This window comes from Citrus sinensis, chromosome 3 (genome assembly GCF_022201045.2).
Source record: "Citrus sinensis cultivar Valencia sweet orange chromosome 3, DVS_A1.0, whole genome shotgun sequence".
NCBI classification, from domain to species: domain Eukaryota; kingdom Viridiplantae; phylum Streptophyta; class Magnoliopsida; order Sapindales; family Rutaceae; genus Citrus; species Citrus sinensis.
In genome coordinates this window covers 43,367,725-43,382,597 of record NC_068558.1, presented here as the reverse complement: position 1 = coordinate 43,382,597, position 14,873 = coordinate 43,367,725, and the positions used below count along the sequence as shown (strand labels likewise).

Sequence of the window (14,873 nt, the reverse complement as noted above, 5' to 3'; positions counted from 1 at the left end):
ATATATATAATATTATATATTATATTATAAAATATACATGTCTATCAATTTTTACACATTTACACTATTGAAACTCTAAATGTATGTAAAATTTTATAAATAAAACACTGTGTTTATATTCACCCTTTTAAAGAATAAAAAAAAAGAAAATCATCTCTAATATTTGAGTTGTAATTATAAGAATATGTAAATTATTTTTAAATAGAAAATATAATTGGGTCATTGATCGGGTAAATGGGTCAAGAATTTTAACCCTAACCCGACACGGAAAAAAATCGTGTTGACCCGGACCCTACCCATTTAATAATCGTGTTAAATTTGACGACCCATACCCATTTATTTATGTCGTGTTCGTGTCGGGTAATCGGATCGTGTCAAATTTTGCCAGCTCTAATATATTGTATCAAAATATATTTTTTAGTAAAAAATATATATATTTTGATATTGTATTAGATAAAATATACTAATTAGAATATATATTTTTTAACTAAAATAAAGTATTTTTTAACTAAAGTAAGTAATTTTTTATTGTAAAATTACTATAGACTTCCTTTCTTTTCATAATATTATTTTGTCGCCTTCAATTTAATGTTGCCAATTTATTGAGAATTGCAACATATTTATCATACTTCTTTTGTGAGCAATTTTTCACTCCGTGATCTACATCTTTAATTGTGTCTGTGGGAATTCGAAGTGTGCGTGTGTGTGTATATATATATATATATATATATATATATATGTTTGGCTATTAATGCTATTCTAGGATAAGTTTGGTTTGGCTATTTTACCCTAATGATATAAAATGATTAAATTACCCAAGAAACATGAGCTCTTCTATCTAATAGTTTGTTATTAAATTTTATTTGATTAAGTTTCCAAACTTCTTCTTTATTTACATATTTTTATAAATATTATGAAATAATTATAATTATTTCTTGGAAGTTGGGGGATTTAAAAAATTTGTGGGCGGAAGCATCACCACCCATTATAGTATGGACAAATTTTGAAATTTAAATCACCCCCTTATAAAATAATAATCTTTAAAATACAAATTATTGTAAACTTCAATCTACCCTCATTTTTGTTAGAAAGATAATATAAAAAATGGGGCCAAGTTGATAATTTTTTTTTTTTACTTCTTAACAAAAATGGGGTATAAGTTGAGGTTTAAAATAGTTTGGCAGGTATTCTGAAAATTATCATTTTCATAAGAGAGTGATTCAAATTTCAAATTTTGCCTATGTTATAATGGGTGATGATATTTCCACCCATAAATTTTATAAATCCCCTAACTTTCAAGGAATAATTATAATAAGTTCATAATATTATATACATATATGTGTCTATGTATACACACACCAAAAAAAAAAAAAACCAATTAAAACTCAAATCTAGGACCTGAAATCTAGTAAGACTACTCTTTACTATTAGAATTAGACCTTAACTTCGTAATATTAAATTATTTAAAATACATGTTGCTAAATTTACATATAAAATAGATGAATGTCCATGTGTGAGAAATTTTATATATCTGAATTTACTCTTTTTATTATTATTCATAAATATGTTTTTTTCTTATTATATAATGATTTAATAGGCGACGGTGTTTATCTGATGATAAATGACAGTACTACGTGGCATTATCCAATTAATCTAAAGCTTAAAATTTTAAACAAAAATACACCGCGTGTCCAAGTACTCTCGTATATTAGACAAGTGCTCGTCAGATCATCTATCACCCTGTAGTGGCCTAATGATTCCACACTTGTATAGTTATTATACACATTAATTGGGCACAGCAGAGTCAGCCAGCAATCAACACGTATAAAATATTCCAAATAATGATTTTTCTTTTTTGGATAAAAAAGGGATAATGACAATTAAGGCATCACTGTACACAGATAATGAATCCCGCTCATACAAGCCTATTATCCCAAGACAAAAGTGATTTCTCACTTGTGTAATTTCGGTTAAATTGGGGTCTATCGCAAATCGTCGGCAGCTAGTTGCAAAATGAAGTAGTGGACAAAGAAAGATCATGTGAAATAATTTATGATCTCAAGCAATTGGATGGACCATCTAAGGGGGAGCTTTCCAACTTGAAGCAGGTAAAAAGCACAGAGCCAAGAATTATCCCTTCAGGGGAAAATGCCATCAAAATTTCAAATTATATGGTAAGAGTATCCCTGAGGCAACCTCCAGGTTTGTTAACTTTTTCTTTCTCAGGAAAAGGAAATCATGACGAATTCAAAGCGTTCGCAATTGGGATTTGAGATGCCCATGTCCTAAAGCCGCAAGAAGGCCCGTGCATGACTAAAATATAACAACAAATCGTTTATTCATAGAAGTATTTATACGTGAATATTCGCGGCGGGGGAACACCCTGGTCCCGAAGCATTGTGGACTAAAGTTTATGTGGTCCTCCTAAATTTCACACACATCAAATCAAATAAAATGCTATTATTCAATATTCACAATGCTTCCATTCAACTACTGTTTGGCGTCATGTAAATTACAATTCAAAGGAGTAAGAAATTGTTTTAAGAACCAAAAATGTGCAATTCGTATTTCGTGTTTTGTAGATGGACAGATTTATATGTGTGATAATAATGGATTTTGAAATTGCATTTGATTGACGTTAACGTTGGGTCTTGTATGATTGTAAGAAGTTAAGAACAAGCCAGAGTCCATTGCACTTGACATTGTTGAACTTTAAATTTGTAATTTGTGTCAATTGTCAACTAAAAGATTTACACGATAAGAATATTTAAAAGTATCTTTCAATTTAGGTAACGGTCTATCATTCACTTTAAATTTATTCTTTTATACAAAAAAAAAATGCTATAAAATTTTGAATTTTATTGAATTTTCTATCCTAAATTTAGAATTTATATTAACCGTCACCAAAATATTAACATTGTTAGAATATTTAACAAAATGTAAGTAAAATAATCATTTTTACCCTTAAATTCAAGGGCTTTTATTTTTTTATTTGCACCGTGAATAATAAAACAATATTTTAAAAAATAAAATATCAAAACCCAACAACCTAGTAAACTCTTTGTTTCAAATCAAAATCCACCAACAATTTTGAGCCGTATACACAATTTGTATCAAATCCTTCCTCAGCCACACAAAACCAAAAACAATATAAAATACATCTCACTGTCTTCTTCCTTATATTGTCTCTATATAAATTTTTAGGTTCGCAAAGACAACACAAATTTTGTATTAGATCATTTATCACTAAATCCTCTAACATTTTTGTGTTACTTGATAAAAACATGCATTGGGCTACAAAGACCGGCCACTGAGGAGTCTTATCATGGTTGTAGCAGTCTATAATGCTAGTAGAAACGATAGCGGCAGCGACGATCAAAGACAATGGTGGTTATAACACTGTAAAATAGGTTTGATTGAGTATTTATAAAATCGAATTTAAGAATTAGATTGATTGAGTGTTTATAAATAAGAGTTTATGATAATTTGTGCATGGTGTTTGATTATGTAAATTTGTGATTTAGAAAGCATTTTTAAAAATTAGGAAAGAAATTACACTGTTAAGTGTATTTAATTGAATGTTTTCATATTCTAAAGTATTATTTTATTATTTTATTATTTTATCAAGCATGTTAAATGTTTTAATTATCTTTGTAACGTCATCAATTATAAATGATAATTAATATTTTGGTAGATGGTTGATACAAGTTACAAAATTTACAGTGAATAATTGAACAAATTCAAAACTTTGTTGTATTTGCTTATAGGGTAAACTTAAGATGAATGACTGATAATTTTTCAATATTTGAGATATTTAATGTCTGAATCATCCTTGTGACATTATAAATTATAAACGGGAGTTAATATTTTGTGAACAATTTATATAAATTATAAATTTAAAGCTAAAAATTAAACAAATTCAATTTTTTTTGTAATTTTTTATAATAAGGTAAACTTAAAGTCCTTTTAAAAAAAAAGTTAAATGGTAATTTTTCTTTACTTTTTAATAAAATATTTGTTATTTTTAGTGATTATGTATAATTTTATATATAATTTTCTGTGCCAATAAAATTACTATAAATATTTTTACTTAAATTCAGGGAATCACTTTTCTCCCCTTGCCATTTGAAGTCCCTGGACTTTACTTCAATGCCCTTCCCCTGCGTAATTCTTATCTTGAAGAGTACGCTATACTTTACCCAAAAAGGTAACAGTGTAAAATTAGCAAAGATAAAAGGGTAAAAAAGAACGGACTGGGGCAACAAAACAAAGTTCACTAGTAAGGATTTTCAAAATTTTGTATTGAAGGATGATTCGTCCTCTGGTGTTTCACTCGAGTGACCCCACGGCTGCGAACTCCGTATCCATATGTCAGAACACGTGCCACGATCTCATCGCCGTTAACCCCAAACAATGTATAACGTCTCTGTCGAAATACTGCAGCGTGCCTTGCTTTACCGAACGACGTTCGTTAAACGTTAAACGGTTTAGTAAATCATGATCTAGGCCAGTGGATCAAGATCAAAATGTCCATTTGTTTTCCCAAATAGACCCCCATTATAGTTATCGGTTACCTCAACCCAGCATGTCACTCAAGACAGTCGTTGTGGTCCTTGTGGATCCCATCCACCACCTGCTTTGCTCGAAGTCTGGTGACCACAACTATATTCATTGATTTACCCCGTAAACAGGTAAGACTTGGTTATTAAAGGCTGAAATTTAATTGACTTATTTTTTTTAAAATTATTTATAAAAATTATCATTGACGTATATTTTTATTAAAAATATTACAACACTTTAAGAATATATTAATTATTCATCTTAAATTGACAAAAGTTATCTACCAATCACTAAATTATTAGTTGTCGTTTGAAAGTTAACGAAATTATAACAAATTAATTATTTTATCTTTAAAAATTATCACTTGTTTACTCTTAAAATCTCTTATTATCACTTATATACCTTTAAATTATCACTTGTATCATATGAAAAGACCAGATTATTCCTCTGTCGTCATTATATTTAAACAGCAACTAACGATTTTGTGAACGGCATATACGTTTTATCAATTTAGGGTGGACGACTGATATATTTGAAAGTATTATAGTAAATTTGATAATTTTCAAATATCAAAATATAATCATTCATATTTAGAAAATTTTTAAATAAAAAACAAACTCTACCTTATGTTATAATGGTAACTTTCGTTTTACTTCAAATTTTATATGTAGAGGCTAGAATGACCATCTTGCCTAAAAGTCCATTGGCTTCATAGGCGCCATGTTAACTCTTGTTGACTACTTACTTTGAAAGTCCGTATTTTCATCAAACCAAATCAAACTAATAAAAAGAGAGGAGATTGTCAATTTATAACCATTGGAATCAATATATACCAATTATATCATGCAATTTTCATAATATACAAAAATCTTTAGACACAAAAAATTAAAAAAAAGGGTACATAAATATTTTTTATTTTATAGTTTAACATAAGAATGTAAAATATTCTTTTTACGAGAAAATTTTTTAAAAATGGGGATTGCCACTTTTCTCCCTACAGTAATTAACATATACCATTTACCCCCTTTTTATTTTTATAATGGCCAAAAAATTCCATGACAGTATAAGTTTATAATATTACCCTTATTTTTAACTACTCTTTTATTTACATTTATTATAAATTAAATAAATTACATGAATAGAAACTAAATAAAAAAATTAAATATTAAAAACAAGAAATATATGTTTTGATATGAGCAAAAAAATTAATAATAAAATTTTTTCTTGTAATTATTTATTTTGTGAATATTTTCTTATAATAAATATTTTGTAATATTTTAAAATTCAATGTAAAAAGTATAGGCAAAATATTTTATTATTTATCTTATAATAATTTTTTTATCATTTTACTAATATTTTTCTTATATATTTATAATAAGAAAAATTTCATAAAATAAATAAGTATAAAAAAAATTATTATTAATTTTTTTGTTCATATCAAAACATATATTTTTTATTTTTAATACTTAATTTTTTATTTAGTTTCTATTCATGTGATTTATTTAATTTATAATAAATATAAATAAAAGAATAATTAAAAATAAAGATAATATTATAAACTTATACTATTAAAAATTTTTTTTGTCATTATAAAAATAAAAGAGGAGAAAATGATCTACGTTGATTACTATTCGGAAAAAAGTGGCAATCGCCCTTTAAAAAATATAAGTTCTTAATTAATTTTTTATTCACAATCCCTCTGACAAAGAGCATTTAACTCGGAAGTTTGAAGTTTGAACATTTCTCAAATGACTGTACTGACCTTCTATCCTTTAGTCCCCTAGTCAATATATTGACTCCATTGGGCCCTTATCTTCTTTCCTGATGGGGGTACTTTCGTCAAACAGACCTGACACGCTAAATTTAAGCATAAATTATGGTTTCTCGAATCTGCCCATCCACGACTGTGAAGCAGTTTTAAAAGCCCCCGTATCACGAGGGACAGGTTGAGTTACTATCACGTACTTCATGACAAAGTTAAGGGCATTTACGGGAACTCAAATTTGGCCCTCATCGTCACCACTCCATAACGTGTCATCGTGTGACAAATTACCATGACTGGCACTGGATCGACATCTCGACACGTACCCCAACGCAACGGATTATATGCCCTGCCACGTTGGAAGGCTACATGGCAAACGAGTCCTAGTCAGCACTCAGCACCCCTCACCTTCTCCATATAAAGGCCACATCATCTGGTCTGCCCTCCTATCGTCCATTCACAAAAGCCAAAACCACACACAACCGAAGCTCTCATTTCATTTTCACTTTCTAGTTTCTATTTCTCTGTCCAAAGTCTCGTTCATTTCTCCGTTCCTCCGGCGAACAATCGCCGGAAAAATTAAAGCTCTTCCCTGGATAAATGGAGGTTTCAGCGACCGATCGTTGTTTGGATTGTCAAAGCGAAAACGTCACGTTCTCTTGTCGTCGCGTGTTTTGGTAACTTTAACCGAGGTTGGAAACCCTAAGCAAAAGCGACTTTACTTAGCACAGTTTCGAAGTTATTCCATGTTTTGTCTCGCAAATCAAAGGCAAAATAGTTTATAATAATCGCAGATAAAAGGTACTTGCTCTAGATTATATAACTATGGAATTTTGGTAAACGCTTTTGTAATTTTGAAGTACTCCTGAATTTCTGTGTCGATTCGGTTCGCTGATCTCGCTAGAAGAAAGAGAGGTTGATACTGTCGATGACTTGGTAGAGTAGTAGGAGCCTCACTTTTTTCGGTTTATAAAATTTTGTCTTTTAAGCGTAATCACATTTTGAGAAGAGTAGTCTAGAGATTGGCTGCAATTGTTTAGAAGCTGGAGTGAAATGGAGGAGATGATTCGATAATCTCGTGAGTTCGGTTTTTGGTGATAGTTGTTCTGATCAACGGTGAGCATTAATTATGCCTTTTCCGATGAAGATCCAGCCAATTGATTCTCATTCGCTGGAAGAACCGACTCGGTTCGAGCCGGCAAAGCCAGTAGCGAAGTCGCGACTCAAGCGGCTCTTCGAGCGCCAATTCTTGAGAAACTCTTCCCCAGCGGAGAAGGTCGAGGAGCCGGTGCATGTCAACAAAGAGGTCTCCAACGGCGGTTCGGCTGCGGCTGAGTTCGAGCCTAGCTCGGTCTGCTTAGCAAAGATGGTTCAGAACTTCATCGAGGAGAACAACGAGAAGCAATCCGGTGGTGCAATCAAATGTGGCCGCAACCGCTGCAACTGCTTTAATGGAACCTGTAACGAGAGCTCTGAAGATGAATTGGACTCTTACTACGGTGATTCTAACCTCGCTTCCTCTGCCGAAGCCTGTGAAATTCTTAAGGTCCGAATAACAATAATTTCATTCCTTTTTGTCTTTGTTTGGGTGTTTCAGAGAAAAAGATAAAATAAATAAATTTATTTGCTGTTTTGTGGAAACAGAGTTTGGTGCCTTGCGCGAGTGTTAGCGAGAGGAATTTACTAGCGGACACGGCGAAGATTGTAGAGAAGAATAAGATCTGTAAACGTAAGGACGATGTTTGCAGGAAGATTGTGACTGATGGATTATTGGCTCTCGGATACGATGCCTCTATCTGCAAATCCCGCTGGGACAAAACCCCCTCTTATCCCACCGGTAATCTCTCTCTTTTAATTTAAAGATTTCTTTCAAAGGAAAAGCCATCTCTGTTTTTGTAAATTTATAAATTATTATTTTTTAATTAACAGGCGAGTATGAATACATTGACGTGGTAATTCAAGGCGAGAGATTGATAGTCGACATCGATTTTAGGTCAGAATTTGAAATTGCTCGATCAACCAAGACTTACAAGTCGATCCTCCAAATACTGCCTTACCTATTCGTAGGAAAAGCTGATCGTCTCCAGAAGATAATTGCCATAGCATCAGAGGCGGCCAAACAGAGCCTTAAGAAGAAAGGCATGCACGTTCCTCCGTGGAGAAAAGCAGAGTACATCAAGGCCAAGTGGCTCTCTCCTCACGCACGAGCTGCTACCACCGCATGTGACGAGTCCAATTCCAAGACTGAGAAGAGTCGTTCTTTGGACCGATCCGACAGCGAGTTTGAGCTGATGAGTCGCGGGGAGAAGAACTCGGAGGATGATACTGAATTGGGAGAGGGCGAGTCGGTGTTTGTTCTGTCGGAGAGTTCTGAAGAAGAGAAGAAAGTGAAGGTGGTCAAAGATTGGAAGCCGCCTGAAATCAAGCCCAAGAGTTTACAGATTGGAGCTAGGATTGTAACTGGTTTGGCTTCGGTCATTGAAGAGCATCAACCGTGAAATTTTGTTTTTTGTTTTTTTTTTTTGGGTCTCTTCTCCCCCTCCTTTTTCTCACTTTTGGAGGATCAAATACGGTAGTATTGTATAAACCGTAACCCATAAATCCCCTTCTGGTTTTTATGTAAGGGTGGTCTGATTTTACTAGTGTCGTCAAATAAAATTCTCATAAAAAAAAATTACAAGTTTTACAAACTTTGCTTTCCCTTATTTCTTCATCCAATCATCCTTATGCGAAAGAATAACAATAATTATGTACTAATTTGTGATAATTCGGCTAGAAATTTCTTTTTCAAACTGATATTCTGCTCTGCTGTGTGAGATACTTCAAGTCAAGAGTGGAATCGAAGAAAGTAACCCAGAAAAGGTAAATTCTCCATTCTTCATTTTCTCATCTGTCTCTGTATTTGTTTTTATAAAGATAAATATTCTCAAGTATCATATTTTTTTATTCATTTCTTAGACTTCACTATGAGCTGAATTTGATGATGAAGATAGAACGGACTCGTGCGATCTCGAGCACCGTGAGGTGGGTATTAAGGAGAAATCAATTTTTAATGTCGGAGCTGCTCCCCTCATGTTCTTTTAACCTTTATCATGTGCCGTGGATGGTTTCTGATTAATTTCTCCTTTCAACTAAATGATTCCTCATCGTCATCGGTTTACAAACAGGACAGCGGAATCAGTCAACCAAGAACGGCCTATGACCGATTATAATAGAGGACATGACAGATCACAGATGTGTAAAAGAGAAATAGTACTACTAGATCAAATAATTTATGTGTCTAATTCTTTAATTCTGGTCCCGAAGCAAATAATGTCACCAGGTGAAGCCAAATATAAACGACAACTCTTTAGGCTTGAGCGTGCTCTAGAAAATTCTTCTGGTGGAAATTTGGCAACGTTGATAAAAGGGCAATATGCGAGATCTTTTACTTGCAACATCGGCAAAGTGTACGTTTAACTGCCAACTGCAGAAATGCAGCGACTCGAAAGCGTCTCTCCCTGGCAAAAAGTCTTTTGAGGCACTTCAATTTTAAGCGGCATAAACGCAAGCATCGCTTAACATTAAATTCACCATACGCCCTTATTATTCTTTGAATATCTTTATATACATTTTTAATCTATCTTTATATCCTCTAGTCTGCTCCTCACCGAAAGTGGAACTTCTTGTTTCCACCGAAACAATGATGGCATCTTCTCAGTTTCCGGACTCTTTTAACTTAAATTAAAACTTCAAATTGTTGACATGAAAAAAAAAAAAAAAAACTGCCGTTGGTTCACTTACCCTTGACAATTTTTATCTCATCCTGCACACCTCCTGCCCGCGATCTTCCTTTAATCGTACAGCTTTTTGCTGACGTGCATAATGTTTGTCGTTTTGTGCCTCGTACTGACCGGGTCCACTTGGTAAGCTGGTTGGTATCTTGGAAATTGTATTAAGGAAGCAGCTGAGTTCTGCCTCTTGGCTATTTTTTTTATTTATTATTTTTGCATAATCTATCAAAGAGAACAGAACAATGATTGCGGTTTGTAGTTTCAGTTATTTATTCTTTTTAAACCGTACTCTTAACTTATTTAATAGGCCTGAAACTCCTGCTACCCATTTCTCTGAATGCACAATATGAGAAATAAGGTTTTGTGTAGGGTCCATGACCCATTCCATATAAAATAAGGGTTTCTGGAGGGGTCTTCTTCTTTCTCATTAAATACTAAGAAATAGATTATGATCAAACTAAGTAAAAAAAGAAAAAGGGGATATGATCAAATCTGTCCAAAAGCTTGACATTAATGTTTTACCATGTGAAAGCAACTCACCACCCACTTTATTTAACCTTTCTTTGTTTCTTGAATTCGTTGGCTTGTCCGCGGAATAGTTGGTTGCTTGTGAATTATATATTCGATAAACAAACCAATGTGATGCAACTTGTTTACATGACTTCTTAGTTTACTGTCATTGCGTTTTGGATACATTTCTTTACGTTATGAGTTTTTTTCCTTTCTACAATATCCGATAGAGGTTAGACGACGTTGACAAAATCACAAACCAGGTGTTATCTTTTTCTCATTAAACCAAATCTCAAGATTATGTCGATGAAATGAATCCTCGTAACACATTTAGGTCGTGTTGAATGTGCTTTCAAATAATATAAGCAAATTTTAACTTGCAATGCATGTGGAGGTTTGAACAACTGCCCACGTGTGGGAAGGAAGTAAACTTACCAACCCACTAATGGATGGCTAGTGGTTACGCACTTGCACTATACATAGTCTCCATTTTGAATTGCAAATACCGAAATTAGAAATATGAATGTGGGTAAGTAAACAACTGCGACGATCCCTTGGTTAATAATGCTAACTTATATATACAACACAGAGAACATGTTGATATTGTTGTATACTTATTCATGTCGCGATTCTCTTACAGACAAATGGAATCTGTTTACTCTGTTCAAAATCCTCAAAAGTGTGAGCCTACCATCTTGTTAGCATAATTTATATATAATAAGCTTATTTCTATGTTTAATTATGTGTTCCATGTACTGGGAGCGAGGGGAAAAAATAAACCCACAAAAAAAAAGGATTCAGGAACCTTATCATGATGCGAGAACTCGTAATTGAACATGTGGTAAAATGGAGAATTTCTAAAGTTGTCAGCTTTAGTGCGTTTACCTTTAGTGGGTAGCTCGATATGAATTTATAAAGGAAAAGCTAAATCGCAAATTGCAAAGTCATTATGTTAATGTGATGCTTCTTTACTTTTGAATTACCATGGTTAAAGCAGAGCCTCATTGGGCTCCCAATTTCAACTTTTGCCCATTTTTCCAAAGACACTTTCAATTCCAAGTTTGGTTAGTTTAAAACACGAGTAACATCTATAAACTACCAATCGCGTGACGGTAAATCACTCTTATTTCTACACTTTTAACGTAAAATATTCGAATTGCGCTGTCAAAAGCAATGTTGATTTAGAAATTCAAGTAGATGTATTTAACATTATTTCTATTTTTCAAGCATGAATTGTCAAATATTCAAATGGGAACAGGAAGCTGATCACGCTGTTGTGGCAGCAGGACCAGATTCAGGCCTTGCTTTTTGCCACACAAAACAAAAGTTTATTGAATGCTATACCACTAAAGGAAAAGTGTGAAGAATTGAAGACGAGAAAGAGGATTCGTCCCTCGTGAATTGTGAGTATCGAAGCAATTACTGTTTAAAACAGGCGTATTTTATTGTGCATTTGGTGTCGGTGCTGGGGACACGGGAATTTCACTGCTTGTCTGATGATCCAAAAATATCACTCCCAGTGCCTTGAATGCCATTTCTCCTGTCCAAAATTTTGGACCACTTCGCCTTAACTTTTTTAGATAATTTAAGGCGATAATTGATGTTGAAAATGAAACCCTCTTTATTCTCTTTCTGTTTATTATTTTTATACGTGAGTGTGTGTGTGTGTGTGGAGAGAGATCATATGAAAAATGAAATCAGCATTAATTGAGATTAAGAATAATTCGGCTCCGCAAACCATATGTACAATACGCCCACTTACTATCTTTTTTTAGAATTTTATTTTCCTCATTAATTGATTGTGAAATAAAAAAATAAAAAAAAGGAAAAAAGGGTTTCGCCTAAATCCATTCATTGTTGGTCCCTAGCAACAAGGCATATGCTTGGAAAAGGCACAATGAAACCCATAGAAGAAGGCAAAGTCCAAAAGAGATGCCTCAACAAAAGGAGGAGCAATCATAACAATGAAGAAGAAGAAGAAGTAGGTTAATTGCTTTGTTAGGCAAAAGTCGGTCTGAATCATTCTGAAGCACCAAACTTTCATCCCTCACCTACAAGTAACCTACTTGTTGGCTACTTTCCTACCATCTCTGATCTCTCACCTCTTTCTTTTTCGAAAAAAAAATAAAATAAAATCAATATTTTATTTTATTTTTTTGTTTAAGAGGGACAAATTTGATGGTGATGTCCATGATAATCTAATATGTTGAGACCCAAAATGAAAAGAACCCGTTTGGGCCTAAAGCGGCTGAGGCCTCGGAGATGTTTCCAAGTCCATGGACAATAATCACAAAATCGAAAACATTGTTACTGGAAGCACCAACTCACATGCTGATTTCACCCCTCTTTCTCGTAACGTGCTGTCTTTTGTGGCGTGTGGTTAGACGGGGCGCATTTTAATTTTTTTGATAAATTTGTGTGTAGTAGTAGTCTTCTGGGGCCATTCTCAGTACAATTCATTTATGAGCAACTATTAATTAGTGAAAATGATATATGAACAATAATTTTGACAAAATAAATAAGATGATAAAATTAGTTGGTACAATCAATTTGTCTAGTGATGAAAATACTTTCATCTTCAGTGTTTTTCTCAAAATTTTTGTTTATATATCATTACTAATTAGAAAAACTTGCATAAGAAATGCATATAGTCATCAATTTTATTAGTGGAATTAATTACATTTAATATTGTGAGACCCATTCAATTTAATGTTTAAAAATTCAATGACCCTGTGGTAGATTCCATCGCTGTGCCAAATGTCAGAGCATGAGTGGCTGGCGTATCAAATTTGTCCACGGGTAGTATCCTAGTTCCCACTGCTACTTTTAAATATACCAGTCAATATGATTATGACTTGGTGAACAATTTTCTTTGCGTACTGTGATAAGATATTGACCGGTATATGAAAATGGGAGCCGCCGGAGCTAGGAAACTACCCAAGGCCAAATGAAAACATCCAAGCAACTGAAACTCAATTATGAACTTTTCCAAGATTGACTTAACCCAATAAAAGTCCTTTTGTATTCGATTTAATATCAACAAGATTACCAAATCATGCCAATTTTGTATCAATTAATACAAGTTCAAGCATCCCCAAACTGCAGTACCAATGGCACCATCATCTTCAATCCAATTCATTGACACAGCGCTTTGGTGCACAACTCCTTTTAGACTATCCTACGCAGATCCTAACCAAAAATGGCTCATCCGAAAACAACTGCTTTCACTTCTTCAAAATTATCCTAGCTTCAACCTTTCGAATGACACATTCACTCACAATGATGGCACCGCTGTGAACCTTTTTAAAGTAAGCGGATGCTTCCATGTCTCCCAATCCACGCCTCCCATTCACTTCACCCTTTGGCTCCATGAAAATTACCCCTCAATGGCCCCCATGGCTTTCATTGTATCATCAAATTCTATGTACCCAATTCGTCAAAATCACCCTTTTGTTTCCCCGTGTGGCACGATCACCACACCTTATTTACAAACTTGGTCATATCCTGGATACAATTTAAATGATCTTGTGCACAATCTAGTTCAAATATTTTCCCATGATCATCCTTTGATCTATTACTCAACTGAGTCTAGCTTCACTCGCACTTCACTCGTATCAAAAAGGGAGGCTCTAGACCGCTTTTCAGGCATGCTTCATTACGACATGGGCGCTTTGCAGGCCAGGACAGAGGAAGAAACGGAGGCGTTATTGACAATCCAAGTTGAATTGAAAAATCGAGCAAGAGTGATCAGAAACATAGTTTCTGGGCTAGATGATGAAAGAAAGAAGTTGAAAGAGACAGTTGTGGAGTTGGCGGGTAAAGCTGATGTGCTAACGAATTGGTTGAAAGTCAATGGTGATCCAAAAGCAATTGGGGTTATATTAGGAGATCGAGTGGAGGATGCATTTGAAGCCATAGACGCGGAGTCAAAAGCTGAGCTTGAGGGCTCGGCTGCTGATGAGGCTATAGAGGATGTGATATATGCATTGGACAAGGCACTTGAGCGAGGAGTTGTGAGTTTTGACAGTTATATTAGGCAGGTGCGAATCTTGGCCAGGGAACAGTTCTTTCACAGAGATTTGCTAGTGAAACTTGAGGTCAAGAGAGGATTTACTCATTAAGCCTATTTGTGAATAGAAATATTTCTTTCACCGTCCACTCAGATTATAATGTTATAGTTTCCCTTGTTTGAGATTAGTTGAGTTTTAATACCCATGTAATTAATCTTTATTTTAAATTCTTTTATTGATTAATTTCTTCAAATTTCA

At 33.7% G+C, this 14,873-nt stretch overlaps 2 protein-coding genes across 2 annotated transcripts; both read left to right on the top strand.

Moving 5' to 3' along the window:
- Window positions 1-6,759: 6,759 nt before the first annotated feature.
- Window positions 6,760-9,012, top strand: LOC102611881 (uncharacterized). The gene is made up of 3 exons (XM_006479553.4): window positions 6,760-7,868; window positions 7,967-8,159; window positions 8,252-9,012. Exons 1-3 carry the CDS (start codon window positions 7,452-7,454, stop codon window positions 8,818-8,820), a joined length of 1,179 nt encoding a protein of 392 aa, XP_006479616.2. The 5' UTR covers window positions 6,760-7,451; the 3' UTR covers window positions 8,821-9,012.
- Window positions 9,013-13,514: 4,502 nt separating this feature from the next.
- Window positions 13,515-14,873, top strand: LOC102611578 (protein ELC-like). The gene has a single exon (XM_006479552.4). The coding sequence runs from the start codon at window positions 13,716-13,718 to the stop codon at window positions 14,724-14,726; it is 1,011 nt and encodes a 336-aa protein (XP_006479615.1). The 5' UTR covers window positions 13,515-13,715; the 3' UTR covers window positions 14,727-14,873.

Coding starts and splice junctions, on each gene's coding strand:
- LOC102611881 (XM_006479553.4), top strand. CDS start 7,452: ATGCCTTTTCCGATGAAGATCCAGCCAATTGATTCTCATTCGCTGGAA. Junction 7,869..7,966: donor AAGCCTGTGAAATTCTTAAG/GTCCGAATAACA, acceptor TTGTGGAAACAG/AGTTTGGTGCCTTGCGCGAG. Junction 8,160..8,251: donor AACCCCCTCTTATCCCACCG/GTAATCTCTCTC, acceptor TTTAATTAACAG/GCGAGTATGAATACATTGAC.
- LOC102611578 (XM_006479552.4), top strand. CDS start 13,716: ATGGCACCATCATCTTCAATCCAATTCATTGACACAGCGCTTTGGTGC.